The sequence below is a fragment of the Capra hircus genome, chromosome 12, assembly GCF_001704415.2.
Source record: "Capra hircus breed San Clemente chromosome 12, ASM170441v1, whole genome shotgun sequence".
In the NCBI taxonomy this organism is placed as follows: domain Eukaryota; kingdom Metazoa; phylum Chordata; class Mammalia; order Artiodactyla; family Bovidae; genus Capra; species Capra hircus.
Window position 1 is genome coordinate 67,570,926 of NC_030819.1, and position 15,686 is coordinate 67,586,611.

Consider the following 15,686-nt stretch of genomic DNA (forward strand, 5'->3'; position numbering starts at 1 on the left):
GCAAGGGGACTAGGTTAGCATACCCATGTGGTAATGGATTAGAGCCAGAAACATCAGTATAAACTCATGTTTAACTTAATATAGTTAGAGATGGTTACATATAGAAATATTTATAGATACATATAAATACAATTTATATATATCTTGCTCTGTCAGTTGAGAGGGCCTATAATCAAGACACCCCAAGAGCAACAAACACACCTACTGCCCAGATCTTGGTTTGTAATACCATTCTCCAATAAAAGGAACCTGGTAGGCTCATTCAAGAAATGGCTCATTCTAGGAGGATGGCAGGAAATATATGAGATTAACTTGGAGCATCTTTTAGTACCAGAAAGTAAGAAAGTGCTAAAAACCAAAAACAAAGAACAAAACAAAAACCACCTGCACTGATGGAGTATGTCCAAGGGGGAGGAGACTGACTGAAAGAGCTCCAAATGCCCAATCCTGGGATAATTTGAATAACAAAATAAAAAAGTACTGGATTATAATGCAAAATATAACATGTATTCACGAATCTATACTGATATAAATACATGACTGAATAAATACATATATTGGGGAGAGGAGACCAATCTCCCTTGTAGAAGAATTTTGAATAATAGTATGAGCATCCTGTTCTCAAAGAGGAGTATGACTTTCCGCTCCTTAAGTATGGGCTGCACATAGTGATTTCCTGTCAAAGAGTAAGTAGGGAAACAGAGGGAAAAGAGAGCAGTAATTTATAGTGGAGAAATCACTGAACACAATTCAGCCAGGATCAACATCAACAGACAAGAAATCATGTTGATAACATGTACCCTTGACATCATTTGGTAAAAAATGACACTTTACCGCTATGGTCTTCCTCCCCCAAATAAACAACCCCAGGTCTAATCATGAGGAAAAAAAATATCACTCAATAATTCCGATAGAGGAGCATCTTCCAAGACACTTGGATACAAAATCTTACAAACACAAGAAATGTCTGAGAAACTGTTATATCCAAGAGGACCCTAAGGAGACATGACAAGTAAATGTAATGTGGTATCCTGAATGGGACCCTGGAATAGAAAAAGACATCATGTAAGGAAATAAGAATAAACTATGAACTTTAGTTAACAATAATGTGTCAGTAACAATAACTGTAACAAATGTATCAGCCAAATGTTAGATTTTAATCATAGGCAGAACTGGGTACACAGAACTCTGTACCAGCCTTTCAATTTTTCTGTAAAGTTTAAAGTTTTCTAAAAAAATAAAGTATATTTTTTAAAAGTACATTTAAGTACTGACTAAGCATTACAGATACACAATTAATTATAGAGTCAAAACTGTTGTTCCATGAGAATAAATCCTTAATTGTAATTCAGGAAAGTCACATGCAATGAAAAAACTTGAAAATTCGACAATTCAACTTCATTAAGAAGTCTATATACTTTTAAACATAAAGTTTAACAATGGTTTTTCAACCTACCATTTTTTTCTCCCATCTTTTGGTGCTGTTTACAAACATCAAATTCTTCAAAATTAATTGTATCAAAGAACTGAATCACTTTGATTGTAGAATATAACTGGAATCCAACTGTGGTCTCTGAAATTTGCAGTACTCAGAGAAAATATATTATTATACTGTTTTAAGCCGAATATTCTTTGACACCTGAATTTTAAACTGTGCTTGAAGAAACTTTCCGAAATGATTACTAGTCCAACTTAATGATCACTCCATGAATCTTTATCAAGTGAATACGTACAGTTGTATCAAATCAACAGTATCTTTTTAAAAACAGAAATCAACTCCATCTTTTGGTCCATGAATACATGAAACATTCTGTAAGGAAAACAATAAGGAATGGTAAAAGACATATTTGAAAATAATAAAATATATCAGAAAAAGAGGGTTGTTGTAACAATAGCTCTAGCTTTTAAAATAGCATGAACTATCATGAAAAAAGAATATGTATTAACTGGAAAAATATGTAAAATATCAATATTAGGAATATTATAGGAAAATTCAAAATTACCTATTTAAAGTATATGTTAATTAATATAAAGTATCTCCATTTCATAAACCTTTAAAAACTTTTAAATGGGGCTAATAATGTTAACTACTTCAAAAGACTGTTGTGAGGGTGACTTAATCCCTTAGAATAATACCTGACACATTACAAAGGACTCGACGAATGCTAAGTTATTATTATTCTTTCTGTATATATACTTTAAAAACAAAATTTGAATTTTAGTATATATAAATTTGTATGATCTTTCATTGATAATACATCTTGCACTTTCTCTCATCATTAATGTTTTTCTATAATATGACCTTTTAAGTGATTGCACAATATACTTTGGTCAATAATCCATTAAGTTAAAGTATACTAAAGAATTTTAATAATTAGAATGTAGCAAATTATTAAGTCAACCTCTATATGAGACGTTTAGATTATTTCTATTTTCCCAGTACAATGAATAATGATGGAACATACTTTACGCCTATCTCTGATTATTTCCTTAAGATACACACCTAGAGGCGAAACTAAGGTCAAAAAGAGGTCAGCAGTTTTAGTCTCAGGATGTTAGTCAACGCATGGTGAATTCTTCTCCTACTCCCACACCAAATTCACAGAAACCTTAAGTTTTTAAATTAAAAATATAGAATCATGCTGAAAATAAAAAGGAAATTATCTATAGACTGAGTCTGTGGGACCTCTCTGTGGAAAGGAAACAGATGGGAAGTTGCAAAGATAATGCCAACCACAAACGTATCATGGCAAAATAAAGAGCAGATCCTCCCAGAGGAGACGAGTATGTACAACTAAGAGTCACCAAACAGATGAAAAAAGTTACACCATGGAAGAGACTTAACAAGCCCACCAAACTCATGAATTGAACTGAATTAAAGAGAATTAACTGAGCATCCTGAAAATAATTTTAAAACAAGTATTACTGTATTTAATATCAAAGAGCTAAAGAAATAACATACAATTCTGAAAAATAATTAACTGGATATCTTGGATATAAAAGTAGTTGTTAAATAAACTCAATAATTAACATTCATAGTAACAGATTCAGATAAAGAGCCAGGAGACAAAGTTGAGTAACTCACTCAGAATACAGAGCAAAGAACTGGCAAAAAGAGGGGTAAGTAGAAAGAAGACAAGGCAATAATGATCAAAAAATTCTTATAACTGGACAACACATAGGCCACTAAGAGTCCATTGAGTAACAAAATAAACTTAATACAAACCACTAGACAAACCATGGGTAAACTTCAGAATATCAAGAATAAAGACAAAACCTCAGAAACTTTCAGAAAATCTAGATGATCTAAAATGAACACTTATCAAACTGGTAATCAGACTTCTCATCAGAAATGTCGATGCAAAATGTTAAGGGAACATAAGTCTGAATCCAGAATACTATTTCAGCCACCTTATGTTTCAATAGCAAGAGTTAAAAGAAAAAAGACTCTTAGAGACATTCAAAGAGCCATCAGAGACTCTGAAAGAAATGAAGAAGCGCTTCATTAATAGAACTAACCTAGAGGGAAGTGCTGAGGTAAAAGAAACAAAAGTGAGCAAATTCAGAAATAAAACACATTAATGCCAGATAAAGAGAGATTAAAAGTGGGTTTTAATGACGAATGAAATAATGCTAGAAAATAAAACCACAGGAAATTAACATTTTTTTTGGAGGAGGGACGGAAGGGGATTGTTGTAAGATTACAGAAAGTAAAGTAAATCACACGAAGTTCTTTGTAGAGAGAATATCAATACGAACTAAATGTATGAATTGCATTAAAAATATAAAGGTGACACATTGTAAAGCAACTATCCTTCAATAAAAATTTTTAAACATGTAAAAGTACAGTATGAAAAAGAAAACAGAACAAAGAAAACTTGGGGCTAAGCTCATTTAAAAAGAAAAATAGAAAAATACAAGATACGAATAGAAATATGGTAAAGAAAGAGGACGCAAAAAAGGCCAATTATGTTAGTAATCACAAAAAAGGTTTTCTTCAGTAAATTTGCAGAATATTGTAAAGCACAGAGAAGAAAATTTAAATCATTCATAATTTCATCATCCAGAGACTACCAATTTAACTTTAGATTGTCACAGTATTTAAAAATTTGTTCATATTTTTCCCCCTTCTCACTTTTTCATTTTGGCAGAAAAACACTGTTTCGCTTCGATTTATGGTTCGTTTTCACCAATAGGCTTTTGTGAAACTGTGACCATTTCTTCTGCTATGTTTTACCAGTGATGACAGTAATGAACATTCATTGCGTATAAACCATGTGTCAGGCAGGCTTCTAAACACTTGCCGTGTTATTGACCTGCATAACAATCACGAGGGACAAACTGTAGCATGCCTGGGTTTCTCTCACAAAGAAGCTCAAGCATGTTACACTGTAAACAGCAAAGACAAACTAAGGAACCAAGCAGCCTGGTTTCTGAGCCCTTTTTTGATCCTTCTAATCTACCACCTCATTCTTAACACACACTGCAGGATTCCACTTGCTGATGAGCACAATTACGTATTGTTTCTTATTTCCTACCTATTGGGAATAACTACTTATTGGGTTGTGGTTAATGAAAGGAGCTCTGAGCATCTGCTCCCAACTCCGTGATCTTGGGGAAATGATTTTACTTATTCAGCGTAGTTTTACCTGTGAAATGAGTCAGTGGATAAACCGTCAAGCTCTGCTTCTGGATTTTGGACCGCAGTTCATTTTCCGCAGCCCCTTTACAGCTTCAGGTTCCCAGCTGCTTTAGGAATCACCTCTCACGGTGTGCAGCCGGATGTCAAGAGACTGAAATGTGGCGGGTGGGAACTCAGGGCGCCCGCGGTCCGCCTCTTCAGCCCGGGACTGTACGCGGGCGAAAGGAAGATGGGAGGTCCCAAGGGGTGGGATCCAGGCGGCAGAGAGCTCCGCTGCGTTCCCTGGTGCTGGGCCGAAAGAGCCTTCGGGAGGGCCACCCACGGCAGCTCCACTAGCTCAGCTAACGGTTTCCACGCAGCCCGCGACAGCCGAGAGCTGCGCTCCGCCCGCCCCACTGGCGAGGCTGAGTTCCCCGCGGGTCGGACTCCTCTCCCACTCCACGCCGCCGAGAACCCACGGCCTCAGGTGCCCCCTGGCCGGGAAGTACTTCACCGTTTACTAGCCCTCACCTCAGCCAACAGTTCCGCCTCGCCTCAGCCGGGTAGGGAGGACAGCCCATATTTCTAAGGTCCATGAGCCCGAAATGGGAGTACAACACCGACAGCTCCCACTTCCCAGGCTCTAGCTCATTGGCTGCACACCCCTACCGGGTTCACGCCTTAGAGGTTCCGAGCGCGTACAGCCTGCAACGCGACGGCGCTTCAGCGCGCCGTTTTCCGATTGGCTGTCAGAGTTCTCGGGTTGTCTCGCGCTCTCCGACTGGACCAATGCGGATATCCACAGTCTAGAGACCGGCATCGCTGGAGTGGTGGTTCGTCTGTTTCCTCTGGTAGGTGTTTGGCTGCCATCTTGTGTGTGGCTGGGACTGGGCTGCTGGGCCTTTGAAACCTACCTTAGCGGCTCAAGCTGTAGAGATGTCCTGAAGAAGCAGTGGAGGAAAGAAGGGGCCTGAGGAAACAGACCTGGAAGCTTCTTACCTCCCTGAAAGGGAAAGGTTTTCCTGGTCTGAGTCTCAGCCCTGGCTGGAAAGAGATAAATGATGGAGGTGATTAGGATCACAGGCTTTGGTTGGTTATTGTCATGGCTTGGTGTGGACTCTGACACTTTAGCATCCCTTCGGTTCCAGGGAACTATTCTAGTAATCGTTGTCTGCGAAAGATTCTGACCATCAACCCTCTATACTCACAAGGAAGGTTGTCTGATGGACTGCCTGATTGAGAAAGGAACAAGACTGGTGATGGAAGAGGAGAGAGGGAGCTACGACTATCTTTACTAGTCGGAAGAGACGTCTTCGTTTTCTGTCGTTTGCGAGGGAATGACGACTAATGTGTTTTGCTTAACTTCTAAGGCCATCCTTTGAAGCCGTGCCCCAGCTTCTGCGTTAGGGCAGTTTTATTCATTAGTGTACAGCCGACACTCCTGCAGTGGTTTTTTTTTTTGTTTGTTTTTTTAAGCTAGAAGTGGATGGCCTTTGCAGAAACAGTGGAGGCGAAGGAAGAATTTTGTCAAATCTTGGTTTTCCTGATTACGTTCTGCTGAAGATTTGGGAATCTCAGGGTTTGCTTTGGCATGCTTGGTGGCTTCGTCCTGGGTAGGCAGAAGTTTGTGTAAAAGAAAGTGTTTTGCCCAGAGTCCAAGTCCCCAAAACTGAGAGAACAAGACGTCCCCAGCAATGCAAAAGCATGAAGGGGTTTTATTTCTAGCTGGAGCCAGGGCACCCCCACCGCAGTGGAGTGGAGCAGAGCAAGAGCCCGGAGCCCAGATTTACAGCAGTATTTATAAGTTTAGAACAGAGACAGGGAGTTGGCAAGGGTTGATTGGCTGCAGGGGTTTCCTGGTATTTACTGATTGGCCAGTTATCATCCCAGAAGCCCCGGAAGCATGACTCAGGGATTATTTTTGGCCTAGTGCACCTCTCTGAGCCTGTCATGGCTCTGGTGAGGTTGTAACAAAAGCGTTTTTAACTCCCAAACTCTTTGAGATGGGAGGACGGAGCCAGGAATTACCTCTTTCTCCTCTTTATTATTTTTAAAAATCAAAGTAGAAAGCTTGCTTGGTTATTCATTTGAGGGGGAAATTATCTCAGATCCGAAAACCTAGCTAAAAGGCTAGTATTTTATGATTAATGTTACCAGTTTTGATACTCATGAGAAGAAGCGAAGATACTGCCTTGAATTTAGAAATCAAATGGCAACCCACTCCAGTATTCTTGCCTGGAGAATCCCATGGACAGAGGAGCCTGAGCAGGCTACAGTCCACGGGGTCACAAAGAGTCAGACACGACTGAGTGACTTCACTTCACTATCAAGGTTAACTGGTAACCCATTCAAGTCAACAGTGCCTTGTATTTTGTGGCAGGAATATCAAGGAGAACAGCAGTAAAATGTAAAATAAACAATTGAAAATTAATTTTCTTTAAAAAATTTACTTTTTATCCATGAATCTTAAAATCTTAAGTTATAAGAGTTCAAATATCATTAATTTATTATGGAGTTGATGGCTTAGGTACTAGGTGCCTAAGGAATTTTGATATCTATGGGGAGTTTTGGAACTAGTCCTTGGCTCTGGAGAACTATATAGGCTATCAAAGGGATTGGTGGCTAACAAACACCAATAACAAAGTACCTGCTCAGTAAATGTTTGTGAAAGCCTTTGGGTAACGATAACACGGTAATAGTTCTTGGCATATATTCAAAAATATAATTGTTGAATGAATGAATTAAAAAATATAGCAATTGGGAGGTATGGATATATATATATATTTTAAGTTCAGTTCAGTCACTCAGTTGTGTCTGACTCTGCGACCCCATGGACTGCAGCATGCCAGACCTCCCTGTCCATCACCAACTCCCAGAGTTTACTCAAACTCATGTCCTTTCTTTTTTTTCTTTAGCCTAACTAAAAAATAACTTTTTAATCTGCTTTCCAAAAACTTGACCTTCAGTTTGTTTTTCTCTTCCAATTTATACATTAGAATAATACTAAGGATGAGTTCATAATCCTTTTTTTCTGAGGTGTGTTTATGAGATCCTACAGTAGAGATAATGAAAATGAACCCTTAAGTAATAATGCTCTATTTGCCATTTTTTTCTTGAAAGTATCCAGTCAGGGTAAATGATGCCAAACTTACTGCTTTCAGTCTCTTCTGCTGAAGAAAATTTGTTACTCTACAACTTAAAGTCAAAATACTGTGTTTACATTTACTATATTGCATAAATATGTTCTGTATATAAGTAATTTTAAAATAACAAATTAGGTGAGTATCTGCAGACTTTTGTTTGAAGAACATAATTCTCTAGATTTCATAATAATCTGAAGATCCATAGAAATGTTTTAAAATAACACTTTTGCATGAACAAGGTCAAGTGATGTTAAGTAAAAGTGATTTAACTTTGATTTAACTTGTATTAAAAGTTAAAGCCCTGGTGGGCTGCAGTCCATGGGGTCGCTAAGAGTTGGACACGACTGAGCGACTTCACTTTCATGCATTGGAGAAGGAAATGGCAACCCACTCCAGTGTTCTTGCCTGGAGAATCTCAGGGACTGGGGAGCCTGGTGGGCTGCGTCTATGGGGTTGCACAGAGTCGGACACGCCTGAAGCGACTTACCAGCAGCAGCATATATACAAATTTAGATTTTTTCCCATTATCAAGTGATACATAGTTTCTAAAAGAAAAAATTTGACGACACCTTTTAAATATGTTTTGTGACTGAATGTAGATTAGAATATCACAGTAATCCAAGTCTATGCCCCAACCAATAACACTGAAGAAGCTGAAGTTGAACGGTTCTATGAAGACCTACAAGACCTTTTAGAACTAACACCCAAAAAAGATGTCCTTTTCATTATAGGGGACTGGAATGCAAAAGTAGGAAGTCAAGAAACACCTGAGGTAACAGGTAAATTTGGCCTTGGAATGCAGAATGAAGCAGGGCAAAGTAGAGTTTTGCCAAGATAATGCACTGGTCATAGCAAATACCAACAACACAAGAGAAGACTCTACACATGGACATCACCAGATGGTCAACACCAAAATCAGATTGATTATATTCTCTGCAGCAAAAGATGGAGAAGCTGTATACAGTCAACAAAAACAAGACCAGGAGCTGACTGTGGCTCAGACCATGAACTCCTTATTACCAAATTCAGACTGAAATTGAAGAAAGCAGGGAAAACCGCTAGACCATTCAGGTATGACCTAAATCAAATCCCTTATGATTATACAGTGGAGGTCAGAAATAGATTTAAGGGCCTAGATCTGATAGATAGAGTGCCTGATGAACTATGGAATAAGGTTCGTGACATTGTACAGGAGACAGGGACCAAGACCATCCCCATTGAAAAGAAATGCAAAAAAGCAAAATGGCTCTCTGGGGAAGCCTTACAAATAGCTGTGAAAAGAAGAGAAGCGAAAAGCCAAGGAGAAGAGGAAAGATATAAGCATCTGAATGCAGAGTTACAAAGAATAGCAAGAAGAGATAAGAAAGCCTTCTTCAGAGATCAATGCAAAGAAATAGAGGAAAACAACAGAATGGGAAAGACTAGACATCTCTTCAGGAAAATTAGAGATACCAAGGGAACATTTCATGCAAAGATGGGCTCAATAAAGGTCAGAAATGGCATGGACCTAACAGAAGCAGAAGATATTAAGAAGAGATGGCAAGAATACACAGAAGAACTGTACAAAAATGATCTTCACGACCCGGATAATCACAATGGTGTGATCACTCATCTAGAGCCAGACATCTTGGAATGTGAAGTCAAGTGGGCCTTAGAAAGCATCACTATGAACAAAGCTAGTGGAGGTGATGGAATTCCAGTTGAGCTATTTCAAATCCTGAAAGATGATGCTGTGAAAGTGCTGCCCTCAATATGCTGGCAAATTTGGACAACTCAGCAGTGGCCACAGGACTGGAAAAGGTCAGTTTTCATTCCAATCCCAAAGAAAGGCAATGCCAAAGAATGCTCAAACTACCACACAATTGCAATCATCTCACACTCTGGAAAAGTAATGCTCAAAATTCTCCAAGCCAGGCTTCAGCAATACGTGAACCGTGAACTTCCAGATGTTCAAGCTGGTTTTAGAAAAGGCAGAAGAACCAGAGATCAAATTGCCAACATCTGCTGGATCATGGAAAAAGCAAGAGAGTTCCAGAAAACCATCTATTTCTGCCTTATTGACTATGCCAAAGCCTTTGACTGTGTGGATCACAATAAACTGTGGAAAATTCTGAAAGAGATGGGAATCCCAGACCACCTAACCTGCCTCTTGAGAATCTGTATGCAGGCCAGGAAGTAACAGTTAGAACTGGGCATGGAACAACAGACTGGTTCCAAATAGGAAAAGGATTACGTCAAGCCTGTATATTGTCACCCTGCTTATTTAACTTCTATGCAGAGTACATCATGAGAAACGCTGGACTGGAAGAAACACAAGCTGGAATCAAGATTGCCGGAAGAAATATCAATAACCTCAGATATGCAAATGACACCACCCTTATGGCAGAAAATGAAGAGGAACTAAAAAGCCTCAAACGAAGATCATGGCATCCGGTCCCATCTCTTCATGGGAAATAGATGGGGAAACAGTGGAAACAATAGCTGACTTTATTTTTGGGGGCTCCAAAATCACTGCAGATGGTGATTGAAGCCATGAAATTAAAAGACACTTACTCCTTGGAAGGAAAGTTATGACCAACCTAGACAGCATATTCAAAAGCAGAGACATTACTTTGCCGACTAAGTTCCATCTAGTCAAGGCTATGGTTTTTCCAGTAGTCATGTACGGATGTGAAAGTTGGACTGTGAAGAAGGCTGAGTGCCGAAGAATTGATGCTTTTGAACTGTGGTGTTGGAGAAGACTCTTGAGGGTCCCTTGGACTGCAGGGAGATCCAACCAGTCCATTCTGAAGGAGAGGAACCCTGGGATTTCTTTGGAAGGAATGATGCTAAAGCTGAAACTCCAGTACTTTGGCCACCTCATGCAAAGAGTTGACTCATTGGAAAAGACTTTGATGCTGGGAAGGATTGGGGGCAGGAGGAGAAGGGGACGACAGAGGATGAGAAGGCTGGATGGCATCACTGACTCAATGAACGTGAATCTGAGTGAACTCCGGGAGTTGGTGATGGACAGGGAGGCTTGGTGTGCTGTGATTCATGGGGTCGCAAAGAGTCGGACACGACTGAGCGACTGAACTGATTTGAACTGAACTGATGGCTCAACTTAATGATTGTTGTATGTGAAAGATACAGTTGTAAAAATCATAAATAAAGGGAGTTAGTAAATGAATAATTTATAAATAGTAAGAGTGTAAGACTTATCAAATAAGTGCAAATTTTTTAGAAAGCGGGGTTCGTTATCTTAGTATTAGACAAGGCAGAATATAATTGAAAAAGCATTAAGATGAAGGATATTATAAAATATCCCTTATAAAGCTAAGGGCTATATTTACAATAAAGATTTTTAAAAATATCTGTTTACCAAATGACACATCAATAGATATGAAGTAGAAACTGCTAGATATGTAAGGAGGAACAGAAGCCTCCTAATAATAGAAAACTTTAACACGTATCTCGACGTAAGTCAGGTTAAGTAGACCAAAAAAATCAATCAAGTAGCTCTTACAGATTTGTATCAAAGTCTGAATCCATTAATAGAGGATATATCTTCTCAAGCGCACATGCTGCTGCTGCTGCTGAGTCACTTCAGTCGTGTCCAACTCTGTGCAACCCCACAGATGGCAGCCCACCAGGCTCCGCTGTCCCTGGGATTCTCCAGGCAAGAACACTGGAGTGGGTTGCCATTTCCTTCTCCAGTGCATGAAAGTGAAAAGTGAAAGTGAAGTCGCTCAGTCATGTCCGACTCTTCGCGATCCCATGGACTGTAGCCTACCAGGCTCTTCCATCCATGGGGTTTTCCAGACAAGAGTACTGGAGTGGGGTGCCATTGCCTTCTCTGCAAGTGCACATAGGACAGTTATAAAAATCTAGATTAGACCACAAAGAATATCTTGGTTCCAGAATACAGAAGTCAAAATTTTGATCACACATAGTAAGTCAAGAAAATAATTCAAAAATTAAAAAAATAAAACTTGGCTCAGGGTTTCTGTAGGATGATGGTAACTTTCTAAATCCAAATCTCTCCATATATCCTTTTTGAAAACCACATAGATCTATAAGGAGAGCAAAGTAAACTACCACCACCCTTGCCTGACTAACATAATCTCAAATTATGGTTATGTAGGCAAGTTAACACTGAGACAAAACAGCGTCAGCTCTAGAACCTGTGCTCAGAATGACAAAAGTGAAGTTGAGACTTCAGAACAGAGGAAAGGGAAGCAGGACCTGGGGTCAGTAGAATGCAAGTAGAAGGGAAAAGCCTACCCTAAAGAGGAAAACCCTTGGTGTCTCAGTGGGTAAAGAGTTCACCTGGGCTTCCCAGGTGGCACTAGTGATAAAGAACCCACCTGCCAGTGCAAGAGATGCAACAGACATGGGCTCAACCCCTGGGTCGGGAAGATCCCCTGGAAAAGGAGATGGTAACCCATTCCAGTATTCTTGCCTGGAAAATTCGGTGGCCAGAGGAGCCTGGTGGGCTATATAGTCCGTGGAGTCGCGAGGAGTTGGACACACCTGAGCATATATGCATATTGCAAAAACAGCCAAAAATGATTCATGTTGACATATGGCAGCACCAACACAATACTGTAAAGCAATTTCTGTTCAGTTAAAAATAAAATTTTAAAAACAGCCACAACTGATTAATTATCTTAAAAAAGCCTTTCTCACCCAAATCCAAAGTTATATAATATAGTCTATGGACTGTGTGAGACCAGCACTTTGATGCCTTTCTGGTAAGAATGCAAAAGTGCAAATCCCAGGAGGAACTTTGACAATATCTTATAGAATTACGTACGCATGTATCTTTTGACCCAGACATCTCACTTTTAGGAATCTGTTCTAAGGACACATTGGCATAAAATATAAACTGGCATTTGTATAAATTTAGTCAAACAATTACTTTTATTAGCAAAAGATTGGCAACAATGAAATAATCTCCAGGTTGATGGTATCCCTTCCAAGCTGCCCTTTTCCTCAGAAGGCATAAAGAGACTGTAGAAAGTCTCCATGCACCAATATAGGGTGATCTGCAGAGTATATTTTGAAATGGAAAAAGCAAAAGCCCAGAAGAGTCTATAGATTAATCTATAAGTAGAAGGGATGGTGCCAATGATGGAGAGATTTCTCTATAACTTGTTTATATAGTTTTGATCTTAGAATCATGTATGTTTACATATTCAAAAATAAAATAAACAGGTAGAAAGAGAAATCTAAAAAGGAAATAAATTTACGTAACTATAAAGAATGTTGATGACATAGCCACTCAAGAAAAGGAACAATTTTAGTAACTTTATTTTATCTTTCAGATTTATTTATGGCTGCATTGGGTCTTCATTGCTGCTGAAAGGCTTTCTCTAGTTGCAGTGCTTATGCTTCTCATTGCAGTGGCTCCTCTTGTTGCAGAGATGAGCTCTAGGGTGTGCAAGCTGAGTAGTTGCAGCTCATGAGTTTAGTTGTCCCACAGCATGTGGGATCTTCCCAGACCAGGGATCGAACCAATATCCCCTGCATTAGCAGGCAGATGCTTAACCACTGGACCACCAGGGAAGCCCTGATTTTAGTGACTTTAGAACATAAATTCTGGACTGTACCTTGGCCCTCTGCATCTGCAGTGTCAACCAACCACAGATCGAGCGTGTTCTGGGAAAAAAAATTCGAGAAAGTTCCAAAAAGCAAAGCTTGCATTTTCCCCAGTTTATAGAGCATGTACATTGTTAAATAATGTAGAGATGATTTAAAGTATATCTGTAATGTTTATGTAAGGGATCTAAGCATCCATGGATTTTGTTGTCCATGAGGGGATTGTGCTGGAACCAGTCCCCCATGGATAACAAGAGATGACTGTACCTTAATGGGATATACTCAGTAGTATAATTGTTGTTGCATTGCTATTTTTGAAGTAGTTTATGTCTATTGTTGGGTAAAATAAGTGTTGCAAAATAAGTGTTACAGAATATTAATTCTTGAACAGAGCCACAGTAGTTTATCAGGGCTATGACTTAGAAAATTTAGCTTGGAAAGTCCTTTGCTAGATTGAGCAAAGTGGAAATGAAGTACAAAATTACACAGAAAGACAGCTAACGTAACAGAGTGCAGGTAACATGGCAGGCTTTGTGCTAGGCACTATATATATATGTATATATATAATTTGACTCTTAAGAGGTGTCCTTTGAGTTTGTGATACTATTTTCATAAGAGGGTCAGAGATGTTGAGATTTAAACCCAGATCTATGTGATTCCAAAGCCTGTGTTTTTTCTACTACATTATTGTAGGATATATACATCAAGTATTGAGAAGAAAGAATATCAAGAGCTAAATGTTCTATTTAAACCGGTAGTTGCTGCTCAGAAAATAAAGATGCAGACCCAGAGTCAGTGGTTTATACGTTCTTCATGCAAGAGCATTATACTGAAGGCGAGAGTGTAAGTTTTCTCTTATTTCTAATGGGAAAATGTAAACATACACACATGTACACCTGTACACCATCATATGGATGTTGAGAGAGAAAAATTTTATAAAAGTTGCCATTGATGACTGAAATTAGTGAAAGATATGAACTAAAGCTATGGCAAAGCAGAAAAGAGAAAAGAATCTAGTAGTCATGGGTTTTCATGGTGCTTTTATCAGCAAAAAACCTTTCAAAGCTTCCCTTTGTGATATTTTAGAGCTCTTCTAAGCTTTGCACAACTTTTTGTACATATTGAAGTTGTGTAGTTTAAAAAATACTAGTTTAGATAAAGAGGTTTCCTCCTGTGTAAGGTGAAGGCTGATAGGGATTTCAGCCGTGTTAGAGTTCCTCTCATCCATACCACCCTTTCACATTTCTACTTATTTCCCCCAATGTTGAAATATTTTTATTTGGTTCAATACTACTCTTTTAAATGTCTACCAGTTAAAGTAATCAGGAGTAGGCTATTTTAATTTGATTTATTTGTATTGATCTATGGTGATGATGAAAATTCAATTTATAATTCTATGTACCTGATAACAATAAGAAAAAACTGTTAAAATTTCTATAAAGATTTTTTCAATTAAGTTTTTAGCTTTTCTTTTTGTCAGAAGCTGTGTTGATCAGTGACTGTGGTGAAGGCTGAGAAAGTTGAAGCAAATCTGCAGGTGATACAAACTTCAAAGGTAAGCTAACATACTGGATTGGCCAAAAAGTTCATTTGGGTTTCTCCATATTATCTAACAGAAAAGCCTGAATGAACTCTGGCCAATCCGATAACTCAGTCAAGATTATAGGTGCCCTTGACAGACTTGTAGACTACCCTAACACACCAAAACAAGACTTATCGGGAATAATTATAATATCCCAATTAAAATTGTGCAAAGCAATTGCAGAAGTATTAAATAGATTTCCATTTCTGAGAATATGATAGAGAAAAGAAAGTGAAGTTGCTTAGTCATGTCAGACTCTTTGTGACCCAATGGACTGTATGCAGCCTGCCAGGCTCCTCTGCCCATGGGATTTTCCAGGTAAGAATACTGGAGTGGGTTGCCATTTCCTTCTCCAGGGGAATCTTCCCGACCCAGGGATCGAACCCAGGTCTCCTGAATTGCAGGCAGACTCTTTACTGTCTGAGCCACCAGGGAAGATCATGATAGAGAAGACATCCATAAAATATGTAAAATAGTAGATTCCATATTAAAAAATCCTTTAAAATAAATGGATGAACCTATAAGAAAACAAAGGAAACTTTCTGGGGCTAGAAACCAAGCAAGTCTATTCTGTGAGGTAAACAAGTGCTGAAATCACTGAATACTTTGGTGGCATCCGTCAATTTCTGTTAGCATAGAAACTTGTACATGGAGAAAAATGGAGACTTGGAGAAAATCCTTTGCATTCTGCAAAGTGTAGGGGGCCTGTTAGAAACCATCCTGGAGAGGCATACAACTCTAGGTGGAGTTAAAATCTCCC

General features: G+C 38.8%; 2 protein-coding genes across 5 annotated transcripts in view; one reads left to right on the forward strand and one right to left on the reverse strand.

Annotated features, from left to right (window-relative positions):
• Positions 1 to 4,763, reverse strand: part of SETDB2 (SET domain bifurcated 2) — a 39,900-nt gene extending 35,137 nt beyond the window's left edge. Inside the window, exons 1-2 of the mRNA XM_005687460.3 lie at positions 4,650 to 4,763; positions 1,457 to 1,810 (exon numbers count right to left, since the gene is read on the reverse strand). Of these exons, the coding sequence (XP_005687517.2) occupies positions 1,457 to 1,472 (16 nt within the window). The 5' untranslated portion in view covers positions 1,473 to 1,810; positions 4,650 to 4,763. The remainder of the gene's footprint in view (positions 1 to 1,456; positions 1,811 to 4,649) is intronic.
• CAB39L (calcium binding protein 39 like) overlaps positions 5,396 to 15,686 on the forward strand; it is a 91,500-nt gene continuing 81,209 nt past the window's right edge. For 3 of the 4 annotated variants that reach the window (XM_018056744.1, XM_005687459.3, XM_005687457.3), the window contains exons 1-3: positions 5,396 to 5,472; positions 14,038 to 14,187; positions 14,825 to 14,899. The gene's annotated coding sequence lies outside the window, so the exon portion shown is untranslated. The remainder of the gene's footprint in view (positions 5,473 to 14,037; positions 14,188 to 14,824; positions 14,900 to 15,686) is intronic. The other variant, XM_018056746.1, reaches the window with a different exon arrangement.